At 32.7% G+C, this 15788-nt stretch overlaps 1 protein-coding gene across 1 annotated transcript; it reads right to left on the bottom strand.

The window, feature by feature from the left end:
* Window positions 1-740: 740 nt before the first annotated feature.
* On the bottom strand, window positions 741-2785 carry LOC110715827 (auxin-binding protein ABP19a-like). The gene has a single exon (XM_021894441.1). The coding sequence runs from the start codon at window positions 1806-1808 to the stop codon at window positions 1176-1178; it is 633 nt and encodes a 210-aa protein (XP_021750133.1). The 5' UTR covers window positions 1809-2785; the 3' UTR covers window positions 741-1175.
* Window positions 2786-15788: the final 13003 nt, after the last annotated feature.

The raw sequence follows: 15788 nt of genomic DNA, 5'->3' as shown, positions 1-15788 counted from the left end.
AATGATTTTTGAGCCTTGAATTCAAGCAGCAACAAATAGTGATGAAGTGATTAGCTCATGAACAGATGAAGATAAGGGTTAACAATGAGACGAGAGAGGAAAGACGGAAAGAGGAAAGAGGGAAAAGAGGGAAAAGAATAATTGAAATTAATAAAATAGAAGTGTTTTAAGATGGTGTAACAAACAATTAAATGCAGAATTAAATCAAGAACTAACCAAGATTGAAGAAAAAATCTCTACTAATTAGAGAGGCCTGTTATCATGTTAAACTCAAGGAAATATGGAGAAAACGGCTTGACCTTTGTATTGTTATTACTCACATATATTTATACACAATACAAATCGGAAACATAATTTGCTTAAAACTCCTAACAAGATAAACTTAACATAAATACAATATTAATAATTAACAAATATAACCAAACCGACTCTAATAGATGGAGTATACAACATGTTTATTTTTACTTGTACATGCAAATAAATGTAGTATTCCAAATAAGGGTAGAAACAAGGTAAAAATTTGTATACATCACTTTTAAAATTGAAATTATAGATGCAGTATTACTTTATATTAATAAATTAATTAAGAATCATTTAAATTGCATAATAATCTTGATTTTCTTAATATTATTAGAAGCTTATTTCTTATTATTATGTGAGTAATAAATATTAGAAATAGGCTTTTAATAAAGGAATGGGGGGAATATTAAAGTTAAATGTAGCTTCCCTAACAACAACAACAACATATAAAGTATAAACCAATTCTTTTAACTCATAACTTTATATGCTAGTATATATCACTTTCAAATCTACTCTATAAATGCTAGTATACAACAAGGAAAAAAATTAGTGGAGTATACAACATATATACTTTTACCTGTAAACGCAAATAAATGTACTGTTCCAATTAAGGTAGAATAAACAAGGAATAAAAACTACCGCGCACCCTATTCCAAAGTGTCGGTTGATCAAAATGGGAAAAGAAAAAACAGTATTATAGATCATAGTTTGTTGAATGCTAAACATGGAATCATTAAACCGACGCCCAATATGGCCAATAAGGCAATAATACAACAATGAATACACATAATTCCACGTACATTTTTACATGATTGACAATATATATAACTTATACGGGAACATATTTATGTACACAACACATCAATAGAGAACATTCAATTAGTGCCGCCAAAGATGCTCTTCAACTTCTTTGCTTGTGTAGCATCAAGTAAAGTAATCTTCTCAATCACGTCTGTAGGTAAGTCATTGGCAAATAGAGAAGTGGTAGTAGTTTGAAAATTAGGGCTTGCACTGTTCAGGCTAACAAAGGCAAGAGCGGGAGTTTTACCAACATTAATTTGAAAGTGAAGTAATGATTGAGGGAAGATCATAATATCTCCCTTGGTTAATGTTTTATAATATACTTGATCGTTTGAATCTATAAAACCCGCAAGTATCTCTCCTTCAATCACAAGGATAAGTTCTGATACCCTGTGTGAGTGGATCGGGACAACACCACCCACACCAATGTCTAGCCGCGACATGGAAAGGCCTAACCCATTTAAAGCGGGAAAAGTCAAATCGATTGCAAATGTCACAGCTACACCAAAGATGTTTGATGTGTTGCCCGCAACACCCAAACCAGAGAAAACAAAGTCATCTGCTGTTAAGTTTATCGGATTCCTACAAGGGAAACCGACTGGCGTACCTGGAAAATTAAAGTCTGCAACACAAAAATCAACAACACTAGTAGCAGACGATAGAGAAACAAAGAGAGAAATGTATAGGACAAATTTGAAAATCTCCATGTTTGAAGTATGTAAAAAGGTAGGTTATTGGATTAACAATAGATGGATAGTGTTTTGTTTCCGAATTTTTTTCTCTTGGTTTTAGTAGTGTTGCCTTAAACTATGAAAATTAATGCTCTATGAATAGATCTAGTACGTGAAATTTGGTGGAACTTTTCAATTGAAGGGTTTTTTTTATTTATATGGTAATTCAATGTGATATGAGCTACTGTCACGGCTTACGTGGATTTCCGTCGTCGGATTAATGTTCAACAGAGATGAAAAATGAATGTATTTTAGGAAATTAGTCACCACAATTCATCTAAATGATCATGCATAAACAAAGTTATTTAATATTAATTTAAAATTTTAAAAAAGAGAAAAACTTATTTACAAGATATAACTTCTTAATGATTGGATGAAAGTTTCAGTTATTCAAAGTTTGAACGATCTTTACAAAGATCTGGTATTGGTCAGGCCGTCCTCCATATATAACGCAAATGAAGTTCTTGAAAATAATTAGTAATGAAAAAATACAGCTAGATAGTTAGACTAAGTTAATTGCAATAAAAAAAAATAAACAAAAAAAAAAAAATTTGATTTGATCAATTAAAGGAAATTGTCAAGATTGATACTGATGTTATAAAAATTACATTTAACCGGATTTCTTTCCTATATACTTTTATTTTTTTAGATAAGGAAAAAGTGTTTTATCAAACTAGAATCTATCGCAAGTCAATTTTACCTAGTGTTAAACGAAACAATAACAAAAAAAGAGAGAGAAGGTATTGTGTGCATATGGACGCACAAATTGTTTGGTGTGGGGGGCTTGGCTAATATATTTTACTTGTTAGCTTATATGTTTCATGTGTTGGCTGATATGTTTCATTATTTATTGTCTGATATGATTTTTTGTGTTGGCTAATATGTACCTTTTGTTGGCTGATATCAAACATAATTTGGCTTATATGTTTTTGTAGTTGGATGATATATTTATTTTGTTGGCTAATATGTATATTTTAATTGTTGGCTTATATGTTTCATTTTGTTGGCTTATATGTTTAATTTGTTGGCTAACCTGTTGCTTTTGTTTGCTGATTTCATCCATTTGTTGGCTGATATGTTTCGTCTCTTGGTTGTATCCCTAATGTTGACTGATATTAGAGATCAATTAACTGATATGTTCATTTTAATGGCTGATGTACATCCTTTACTAGCTAATATAATTTATACGTATATTTTATTTCATTCTCTCTCTTCTTTCACCCCCTCTTCCTCTCTTTCTTTTTATCTCTTTCAAATGAATAAGCCAACAACTAAATATATCACTTAACAACCAAAAATCTCAAAATCAAACTTGCGCACTCCCTCACTCTCCACCACCACCACCTGCGCCACCTTCCCGACCCAATTCACCAACACAACAATAACAACTTGCAACAACAATAACCGTACATTCTCGACCCAATTTACCAACCCAACAATAACAACAACCTACAACAACAACAACCACATAAACACCAACAAATCAACCCACATCGTCACAACCTCCACTGCAAAATAGCCACAATTACCCAGCCACGCACCGCAAGACCGCAATTAACCCGACCACCGAATGCAAATACCCAACCACAGCAATTATCCCAGCCACCACAAATACCCAGCCACCATAAATAACCGCCACCGCAATTACCCATCTACCACAATTAACCTACCCATCCCAATTAACCCAGGCCAGCCACCGCAATTTACCAGCAATTTGAGCAACTTATGCGTATGAGATCTCAATTCGACCACGAGGAGATAGAAGAATATGAGTAACTGATGTCGCTATTCGAGCAATTAAAACATCATCAATTCCGAACCATTTGTATGCGATCTCGTGGAAGAGTAGCAAAACAGGGGAGTGAGAAAGTCCAGTAAAAGAAGAAAAGGGGGATTTTTATTGAAGAAGAAATGGTCTGCCCCACGAATTGTTGGGTGCGGACGTCCGCACCCAATAGTTTGTGAAAAAGAAAAAATAAAAAACAAAGAATAATATAAGTTAAGCTTCACTCACATCATCACATGTAAAAACTAATTAATAGATAACCCGGGCAAATTTTAGCCATGTGCTCAATAGTTTGTATAGAGAAAAAAGTCATGTGGAAATCTAAATATCAAATTGACTTGGAATTATAGGGTTTTAGATAATGATGATATGGATTGTGTTTCCCAATCAGATTCAGTTGGTAGTGACAAGATTCCAAAGAGTGTTGATATGGAATGTGGTTTCCAATCAGGTTTAGTTGGTCATGACAGCATTTCAGAAAGTGATGATATGGAATGTGATTTTAAATCAGATTCAGCTGGTAATGACAGGAGTTGTAAGTCTTTGCCACCTTTTCCCCGTATGCATGAGTTTGTTTCTTGAGATGGTTTGAATTCCTCCCTTCGGATTTCTTCCTCACATTTGCAACAGGTTAAGCAAGGTAATGTCATTCATATCTACCATTTTAAGTCCATGTCGTTAATGTCTATTAGAATTTGTTCGAGTAAAACTTCATCCAGACAGAGGTGCCCCAAGATTTAACTTCTAGGGAAGTAAAGACCTCTAATTCTACTTCAGTTAATTTTTTAAGTGGATTGGAGCAACAAGCAATGCCTACTTCAGAGTTCTTGTTAGCTTCTACTTTGCAGTCCACGTATGCTCCGATTTTGCAATCGTTATCGGAGAAAGTTATTGTCTCTAATGATGTGAAGTCTGGTGTAGCAATGTCCTCTACCTATACTTCACTACAGGTATCTTATGATGAGGATCGGCAGACGGTGCCCATAACAGAGTCTTAGCCAATTCCCATTTTGCAGCAGTTATTAGGTGCTCCAGTGGTGCAAAACAATTTAGAGTGCATGACCGCCCTTTCTGAGATTGATAGTTCTATAAAAGGGATAAATTTACAAGAGTTTGAGGGAAAAGTCTGTGTTTCCAGTTTTCAGTTCGCCACTTTGGATTCCAGTGCCAAGCCTTCAGGTCAATCGTTTCGCCGTCACTGGTCCATTGTTCATCCTCGGTTTAGGAAAATGAGATGTGTGGAGGATTGACCTAGATCAACTACAGATTATCAGGTGGTTTGTATGGGTACAAAGCGTGTTCGTGAGCCTAGTGTGGACTTCAAGTACTCCAACTTGACTCGAATAAAGTTTGCTCACAGGTGTTTTTGCGTAGTGTTTATTGGTTGTCTTTGTTTTTTGTTTTTCTTTATTAGTACTCTTTGTCAAAAAAAAAATGACTTGGAATACATGGTTACAAGCCTATTACAGTCTCTGAGAGTCTAACATTGGCCATACTGGGAGTAACTTCAATTGTTCATAAGGTGATTGACTGATTGTTTTTTTCTTTTGATATTGTCTTTAATGTAAGACAACTTACATGTAGAATATAAGTGATTTTTCAACCAATGTTTGAGGTGTGTAAAGCAAAATAAGGTTTGACCAAGTAAAAAGATTTGCATTTTATAATCATGAGGGTTTGGATCGGACAGGCCCAACATAAGGATAATGGACATAATCAAAATATGTTAAAAGCATCATAAAACGGAATAACGACAAATCACAAAAGGTTCATATGACAATTATTCCAATGCAAAGCACTAAGATGAAGAAGCTAAGGCATGTCTTCAAGGAGATTTTCAAAGAGAGTATCATCCGATGTTATACCCTCTAAGTCCGGAATTGGACCCGGAATCATGATTTGAGTTTCCCAGGGATGAGGATTTGATTGCTCAGTTTCAACTTCCACAATCTCAACTTCACTTGGTTCCTCATCTTTTGCTACGTACTTGGAAATCAATTTTGTATTACTAACCATGTTCCTTTTGGACCTCTTTCTCCTTGGGACCAGACCTTGAGGGAATAAGTCATTGACATTTCCATCATTTTTTACTGGAGATCTTTTTGCAAGTCTTTCGGATTTGCGAGTAATTTTGTTAACCATCATGATGCTCTGTTGTTATTTCAACAAACGTACAAAAAAAAAAAAACAAAGAAATTACATGAGTTGATAGACTCAAGAAGTCTACACCGCCACAAATCTAATAAGTATTAGATAAAGATTTTGTAAACTTAAAATCGAATCGCAACAAATAAATACTGCAAACGTGTGTAATACATTATTCAAGGTAAGTCATTACCAACCACACGTGACCATATCGATTTGTGCTACTTTTATTAATGCAAATGAATTGGAACAAAAATGTATGTATATGAAAACTGTGGAGACTGAAAAACTATATAAAAATTCTAACATATATTGTTAAAAATGAATCAAAATTAAGCAAGATAGTATGTGGTATATTTTTTTAAAAAATCAAAATATGATAAGATAGACGTACAGTATGATAAAATACATAGGACCAAATCATTTTAGGAACAAAATCAATGTAGAAAAAAAAAATGGGTCAAATACGTAGCACTAAACCAAACTTGAGTATATATCTCCGAATTAACCTAAATCAAGGCAAAATCCGACTTGATATTAACCATGATATACCTATCAAGATGATCCAATACGATAAACAAAAATTCACAATTCACAGCAGCTTAAACACTTCTACATAAATTGAAGTCCATCATAAAAAATGTATGCAAATTTTTTGATACATTATTACATACGATCCGCAAATATACATTTGTAAATTGTAATCCTTAAATAGTTCATATTCTAAATTTTTAGAACACTAATTAATTATTAGATTAAATAATTGTATTTTACCATCCTTTAAAACGTCCTATTTTTATTTAATCATCCATTTTATCGTTTATTATATTTAACCACCCTCAAAAGTTAGATTTCACCAACTCTTTTTAGTTTATCTATCAACCAAGCTTTTTTTTTTTTCTTTCTTTCAGAGAGATGATTACTGTTTTTACATTGACAAGCTAATAGAATTCATTAGATAAACTGATTTTTTTTATTATTTTTTTTATTTAAAAGAAAATCATGTTTTTTATGATTGCTTTGTACAACACTTATCTATAAGTTGTTTACCCTTTAATTTGTATTGTTAAAAATGCAATCAGATTGGTTTTAATTTTTCTTTAACAGTAGCACAAAACATTAAAATAAAGCACAAATGTTGTTATAGAAGGACATTGATTGTAAATTATAGCGCAAAGAGAACATAAAAAAGGAATAAAAACATAAAAACATACACATAATTATAAAATCATATAATTTTTGAAAGCATTATACATACTTCTTGTACCCGGTTACATGTAGATCTACATATAATCAGGTATAGTTTTTATATATCAATTGTTAAAAACATATAATTATACAAATTCAAACGATCTCAAATGAATTAATTTTATCTTATAAATGTATGTATATGAATTACAAATGATGATCAAAAGTAAAGTTGGTGAATTCTTTCAATCGGAGTAGAGAACTTAAAAAAAAAACAAAGGTGCTATTTGTAAAAAAGAAACGCCATATATATAATTCTTTGAATAAATTAGATGGCACTTACTTTAAAATAATCTCCTTTGACTTCTCTTCGAACCTGTGAAATAAAAGTATCAAAACTAAGGTCATATAAACTTTGATACTCAATTGAGGAGAGAGAAATGATAGACTTTTTATATTTGACTATGATATGAGACAACATCAATTAGTAAACGTTACCTACCTTTAATTAATTAATCATTCCTCTCTATTCTTCCCTACCTAGCTCTAATATTAATGAAAAAACATCTAGATGTAAATAATTTATTTTGGACTCAAGAAATTGGATTTGTAAGATTTGCTATTTTTAATTGATTCTCTCTTATTCTAATTCAATTCCTTTGCAACATTATTTATTAACTCCACTTGCCTATCAACTCTACTTTGGACTCATTTTGAGGCAATAAAACGATGCCTCAATTGTTACGTGGCATGTATCTAACGGTCCAAATAAGATATGACTTGACAATTATTTGGTATAGCGAATCAAGACTTTGAATGTATGAAAATAAAGGAAATAATCTTCATTGTATTAATAGCAAATTTCTAATTTCCTTTTGTTTTGTATTTAATTTTTGAAATATAATAAATGTTATCTAATATATTTAATGTAATCATTTTTTTTTGAAAGAATTCAATGTAATAAATACTCTGTAAAAGTTATATCAGCTTACACTGATTTTTGGACAGATTCGACCTTGAAGTGATACGTACACATACAACCATTGTATGTTGTCCCTACATACAACACCATTATAAATTTGATACATCAACAGAAAAGGGGAGAAAATTAGAAGTCAAATATAAATTGAATATAATGAAACTTGGGTCAATTATTCTAGCCAATAAAAACATAACAAATTAGAGTTGTATGTAGGAACCACATACAACAATTGTATGTGTAGCCTTTACCTTCTTTTTTATTCAATGGATCCGAGTTGAACTGAAATGAATAAAATTTAATAATAGTAGTAATAATAATATTAATATTGAAAATGTTACACATAGCCCTTAGGGCTATATTTATGCATTAAATATAGGAAATCGTAACAAAAACACACTAATTACACTGGTTTACACGTGTTTTTGTCATGAATTTCTAATTTTATACAATTTTCAAGAGTGTATTTAAAGCTTATATGTAGTCTTAAGGGTTATGTATAGCATTACCCTTTTTAGTATTATTGCCAAAAACACAATTCTGTAATTAAATCCTGATTTCTCCTAAATTCATTACCCTAATCGGCCTAAAGTCTTTTGTCAAAATGAAATTAATTTACTGAAATTAAATTTCTTTTGTTGAACTTAGCTATTTATATTAATCTTAAATTATTTTTAACTAATTAGTAAAACATATATTTATTGATTAATGTTGCATTTACTCTTTGAGCTTACTAATTTTATTGAAATAAAATTATTTTTACTTAAATGAATATATTGTTATCTAAACTAAATATTTTTTACTGAATTATTGTACATAGTGATGAGAATAGAACCTAAGTAAAGCCACATTTTTTTTATAGAGCCCACCATCCACTTATTTTTTTTTTAAAGTCACTTTTATTGTAAAGATTAGAGAATAAAAAAAACCCCTACAAGGCTTTGTTTACTTCACCTTAACTAATTAATATTGAGGGAAAAAAAAAAATTTAAGTTCTTCTTTGATAATTTTAGGTCAGTAAAAAAAAATATTGTCATCTTTACTTCAACTTTATTTTTGCTAAAATGAAATTATTTTTTATTGAACTAATATTAAATTACTTTTGGCGAGTTTAAATTATTTCTATTGAACCGGAATCATATATACTTTTTAAAAATTATTTTTACTAATTCTCTACTCCCTCCTTTTTTTTCTTAAGTGAAATGTTTCTCCTATACATGTATGCATACAATACAAAATTTCGACCAATAATATCTTTGTTTAGCAATAAGTAAAAAAAATTTACAATTGATTATTAATAAATCGTTCATTGAGATGATTTCAAAAAATACCCACACTCCACAAGACTATATTTAATTTCTTATATATTAATCACTAACATTAGTTAAAGTGGATTAGGTGAATAATGCTAAATAACAAAATATTTCACTTACAAAATGGAGGGAGTAGTATATTTGTTTTTTGTCATTACTGATTTTTTTACTGCATTTATATTATTTTTAATAAATATTATTTAAATAACCTAAAGAGAACTGACTTAAGTGAACTACGGTAAAATTAATCCAAATTTTCCATGCCGCATTCATTGCAAATTCATCACATTTTCCCCTACCTTATAAAAATTTTAAGAAACCTCTTTTGAATAGTGTATAGATATCTATATTCCTAAAAATGTTCTTTTACATATTTGCCCCCTATTAAATTCCCTAAATTGATTAATTATTGTGTTTATTTCAATATTTAAAGCATCTTTAGTCTCTCCATTTTTTATTTATTTTTATTTATTTTATTTGGAATACAAACTCTATTAAATTCAATGTATTCCAAATGAATTTTAATATATATAGAGTACAAAAAATTATGGAGTATATAATTTTATTATGACTTGTTTAATTTATTTAAGGGTTTTTCTACACAGTGCCCTGTGGTATTGACTTTTCCAAGGTGTGCCCACCCAATTTAAAAATTCTACCGTGTATCCTCAAGGGACATTTAGTGTCTACACTGTAGCCCTCCGTTAAGTCGCCGTTTGCAAATTTCGTTACTTATATATTTCCAGCCTTTTGACGTTGCGGTTAGGTTACTTTTTGGTGGGAGAATTTCCCCCCAAAAGAACAGCACTATTATTCCTCCCTAAATAACCAACTTAATACCCTGTTTTTAGGATTAAGGTTTTAATTTTTTTTGGGTTCTCCACATAGCAAGGTTATTGTCCATTATTGACCATGTCAAGCTCTCGATCTTCTTTTCAATCAAAATCAAATTGTGCGCTGGTGTTCATGCCTCCACGGTGCAGTTGCAAGCCCCATAAATTGGCGAAGATTAAGCTTTCTTCAACCAATCGCAACCCAAGGAAAGCTTTGTTTAGGTGCAATGACTGTGGACTCTTCAAATGGCTTGACGAAGCTGATATACAAGGGCTGGAGAGTTTGCAGACTTGCAATGTAGCATATTTGCACGAGAGAGTAATTGAGTTGATGAGTTATATTAAGGATGTAGTTAAGATAGGTGTTGTCATGTAAGTTGTGTTGTTTATGATTATCTTGATTAAAATAGGGTGATTTATTATGATTGTTAGATTTATTAAAATAGGGTGAGTTACATTAGGGATGTAGTGAAATTGTATTTTCCAGATTTGATGTTATCATGAATGTTATTGGAATTATGAAAGTTAACGAAAATCTCTGTTTGAGTATGTTTTGTTTGTTGTGCGCATACTTTGAAGAATTAATAGCATTACTTTTTTTTGCATAAAACCATAAAAAAAAGCAGAGAGGGGGGATGAGCTTTGAACTGTTGGTGTATTTTTCCTTACAGGCAGTTTGTGTATGGGTGGGTTAGATGGCCCAACAGGAATAATGTGTTTGACACAATTGGGAGGTTCCTGTGGGCCATACTCATTTGTGGGTATGTCATTGGTTTGGACATGGGCTGGTGCATTTATGGGCCAGACACAATGTTGGGTGGACCATGTATAATTGAGGCACTACTATCAAGTTCAGGTGGGCCATCATTTGGATTTTGTGTTTTCCTCACAGTTTGGGCAAGATTCCAGATGAAACTAGGCTTAGCCAAACAACCCACCCACACATCAATCTCTTTCCCAGTTATCCTCTCAAACATCTTCATCATAGTCCCATCATCAACCAATTTATAACTCCTTCCACTACAGCAATAGTGTAACCCAGGGTATGTTGGCAACTCATACTGATTTTTTTTAAACTCCTCAAACATATCATTTATCACATCAAATAGCAAACATCTATCTATATCATCAATTCTTACACTAACAGAATTACCACAGTAATGAATTTTCATAATTCTCTCATCCATCTGCAACATAAAACATGCAAACATCCTTAACAAACTACCAATTACACCAATTACAAACTACAACAACAACAACATTGCAAATAAAACACTCATTATATTAACTCTTTCGGCTTCCAACAAAAATCAAGTTTTGCATGCATATAAACCTTTCATTCAATCACATCCCAAAATAATTTCAACAATTTATAACATATAAACCCTAAATTTAGAAACTTTAAGGAAAATTCGACAATAAAAGGGTGCAAATTAGGGATTTAGTGAGTTACCTTCGCGGAAACCTAAAATTGAAGCTTCAACACAATCTTTAGCTCTGATCTCCTTCAGCTCGAGATGAATTTTGATGTCGTTTTGCAGTTTTTCGCACCCAGAATTAAGTTTGATAAAAAAAAATCGAAGGGTTTAGGGTTTTTGATCGTACCAGAGAGAGATTATGTCATGAATTAATGAAACAGAGTGTTTCAGAGGGAGGAGAGAGAATGAAATGAAAAAGAGAGGGAAAGTACATTAGTTAGGTGACGGCATTAACTATCTCTGACGTCGGTCATTAATGGTCACCAATGAAGGCTACAGTGTAGACACTAAATGTACCTTGAGGGTACACTGTAGAATTTTCAAATTGGGTGGGCACACCTTGGAAAAGTCAATACCACAGGGGCACTGTGTAGAAAAACCCTTTATTTAATTTGTCTCAATAAGTACATAAAATTTATAGAGTATATAATCATGTGATAAACATGTTTAATTTATTCAATTCATCTCAATAATTTATTAAAACTTTATTATTAGACGTTCATATATCTAGAACTTGATATTTTTTACCGTTCCCTTCCTAAATTAAAATAGATTTTCTAAAGCTTCGAACATTGCACAGCTACACAACATCTATCACTTTTATCACTTATATATGCAAGCAGATATAATAAAATATCATGCAAATATGCATAAGGCATGAAGGCCACCAATAAGAATTCTTTTCAAAGGGCTGGCCATACCCCGAGCGCGTAGTAATCTCTTGTTTATGAAAAGGTTTGTGTTATTATTTAACAAGATATCCAACATTCTCTCCAAATGTAAGTTGGTTTTGGTGATATTTTGAGTAGGGCCGTCAAAAGCTCACACGACATGAATCCAACACGAAATAAGCGGGTTTGGGTCAATAATTCTCGACTCGTTTACATAATCGGGTCGACAGGAACACGACACAAAGTTAAACGGGTTGGGTTTGGATTGAAGTTTTTAACCCGAAACCGACATGCATGCATAACCCGATTATATAAATGGGTTGAACGACAACTCGTCAACCTGAACCCGACACGCTAAATTTATTAATTAAGTAGTAAAAAACTTGATTTTTTATTTATTTTGAACTTATAATTTTGTAAATTACCTTGACACCATTTATAAATTTTCATAATTTTTTAGCGGATAAATTGGCGAAATAATTATGATATTCATCTTTTGTAAATAAATTTTTACTTGGTGGTTAATTTGAGACAATTTTTATGTATGGTTGCATTGTTAAAACTACTAGCTTTAACCTTTGTGGTATCTTTGACTAAACATATTAACTTTAACATGTAGTATATTTAATGAACTAATGATGTCTGTCTTTTCTATATTTGGATTGAATATTAATTAAATCATTACATACTATGTGGGTAAAAGGTTACCCGATTAACCCGTTTGATAAGCGGGTTAAGTTTGGGTCAAGGGTTTTCAACCCGTTTAATAAGCGGGTTAGGTTTGGGTCAAGTGTTTTCAACCCGTTGAACATCGATACAAATACAAACCCTACACGACAGGACCTATTTGACAACCCTAATTTTGAGTTTCCATATCATTTTTTAAATTTTATTTGACCCTCTAGCTATCATGGAGTAGTATATATCTTTCAATGCTCATTCCTAATATTTACATCAAGTACTTAAAGAGTTTATTTGAGATATTACATCAAGTCCTCTCATCACAATGAAACCTTGAACTTAACATCATGAAACCTAGAATTTCATATAGATGGAGGAGATGTTAAGACTTTAAGATGCGGATCTCATCACAAGCTTCTAGAATGTTATGCCATTTTGAGCATAGCTTAACCAATAGCCCTCCTTCGCCTTCCACAAACTTTGTAAGGGAAATTATAGCCTTAAGAACCCTCGCCTCTTACTGATGCATGGCTTCGAAATTATAGGAAACTTGGCATTAAAAGGGCATTGTGATTAGGGAGTAGTCACCTTTGTTGGAAATAGAGAAAGGGATTTCAAAGGTCAGATATGGGCGCTCGATCGGGCAGGCATCGCCCGACCGGGCGCGAGAAGAGTTGTAAAATTCTAGAGTTCCGCCACCCGACCGGGCGCGAGAAGACGTTTGGAAAAAGGGAGTGTCCGCCCGATCGGGTGAGCTTTGCCTGACCGGGCGCGAGAAACCCTTAGTTTTAATTTTCCTTATTAAATTACACTAGAGTATATCTATAAAGAATATGTATGGGGAGATACCGATAACTAGTACATTGTCGTTATCTATTCAATCACAGTCTAAGGGGTTCGGGTTTATAATCATAAAACTCATATCGGTGATATCACATCACGGCATAGATATCGGCACCTCTTAAGACTAGCACGTGGCGTTGATTGATCGACACTTGGCATAAAGTGGTTTGCATGGCATGCAACCACCTGGCAGTTTAAATCATTATAAATTGGTAAGGTTATCCAAATTAAAAGGTAGCATTTATTACTCTCTTTATCTCTTTCTTCTTTTCTCTCTCTTCATATCATCTCTTCTTTCTCTTAAACACTTTATAATTGTATTATCGGAATGGTAATCTCCGGATTCACCTCGGGTTAGCTAATCCTGATTTCTTGTGTAGGTACTTAACTGGACGATAGGGTCGTCACAAATCTCGAGTGCAGGCTGTCGGATCCCAACAGAAACAAAATACATACGGAGAATGTTCACATATTCTCTAACAGCCCCCCGCAATAATTGGAGCGGGAAGAGGCCAGACGCTCAAACTGGATCTGAAATCAAAAAATAATTGTCGCGAGAGTCCCTTGGTGAAGATACATACTAGAAAGAGGAAGGAACATGAAGTACCTTGACTTGACTGAGGGAAACTTTGTCGTGTACAAAATGGATGTCCATCTGTATGTGTTTGGTACGCTGATGTTGTACCGAGTTGTTAGATATATAAACAGTCGTAGAATTGTTGTCACAATAAACCGAGGATGCACTCTGCAACGGACAATAGTGAATATTCTCCGTATATATATACAGAGATTTTTCACATATTCTCTAACACTTTATCTAAAGAAAAAAATTTGTGTATCAATGCGGCATCATTTTATGGTAGTTTCAAAAGAAACACAGATCATGCACCATACAGTGATAGAACTGGCTTTATGTAGCAAGAGTCAATTTGGTCATTTGGCTTAAATGAGCAAATTTTGTTATGGTTAGAAACATAAAAAGGTTATATTTGCTCATCTCTAATTAAATAGTTAAAATTTATGTTTGTTTGGAAAGTGAAAATCTTTATTTTGGAATTTTAGGGTTGTTGGTTGATTTATATTGAAGTATTAATTATTCTATGCAAGTCTGTAGTTTAAATATAAAGTAAAAAGATGGAGAGTTTAATTAGATAAATTTTTTCATATTTTAAATGTGCTCTGCTTAGACGAATTAGCAAATAAAAGCCTCATTTTACACATTCAGCATAATTATCAACAATAATTAGATGGGCAATCAGTGTTAAACTCAATAATATTGTGGAGAAAATGGCTTGCCTTTGTATTGATCATAAACACATATATATATACACAATACATTAGGAAACCTAATAAGCCTAAAACTCCTATAGATAAACTTGCCAAAAATACAATATTAACATAAATATAACAAACCAAACTCTAATACTCCCCCTCAAGTTGGAGCATGTAAATCACGAATGCCCAACTTGCGTAAGAGAAAACCAAACTGCTGACGTCCAAGAGCCTTGGTGAGAATATCTACCAACTGATTACCTGTCGAAACATATGAGGTAGAAATATTATTGTTTATCAACTCATCATGAACAAAATGACAATCTACCTCTATATGTTTCGTACGTTCATGAAACACCGGATTCTTAGCTATAAGCAAAGCCGACTGATTGTCACAAAACAACTGCATAGACTTTGAATGCTTAACACCAAGAACAAACAACAACATTTTCAACCATTTCAACTCACGAGAAGTGAGAGACATAGACCTGTATTCGGCTTCAGAAGAGGATGTGGCTACAGTAGGTTGTTTCTTAGTCTTCCAAGAAACAGGGGAACGACCTAAGAAAACAAAATAACCTGACAAGGAACGCCGACTCAACGGGCATGCCGCCCAATCACTATCACAAAACGTCGTTAATCGTAAATCCGTCGTAGGTCGCAACAAAATACCCTGCCCTGGACTACCTTCAAGATAGCGCAGGACACGAATGCCCGCATCCTAATGATAAACCTGTGGAACACTCAAAATTATGTCAAAACATGCA

Source organism: Chenopodium quinoa, unplaced genomic scaffold (assembly GCF_001683475.1).
Source record: "Chenopodium quinoa cultivar QQ74 unplaced genomic scaffold, ASM168347v1, whole genome shotgun sequence".
Taxonomy (NCBI): Eukaryota; Viridiplantae; Streptophyta; class Magnoliopsida; order Caryophyllales; family Amaranthaceae; genus Chenopodium; species Chenopodium quinoa.
The sequence above is the reverse complement of the archived record's forward strand: the minus strand, read 5'-3'. Positions and strand labels throughout refer to the sequence as shown.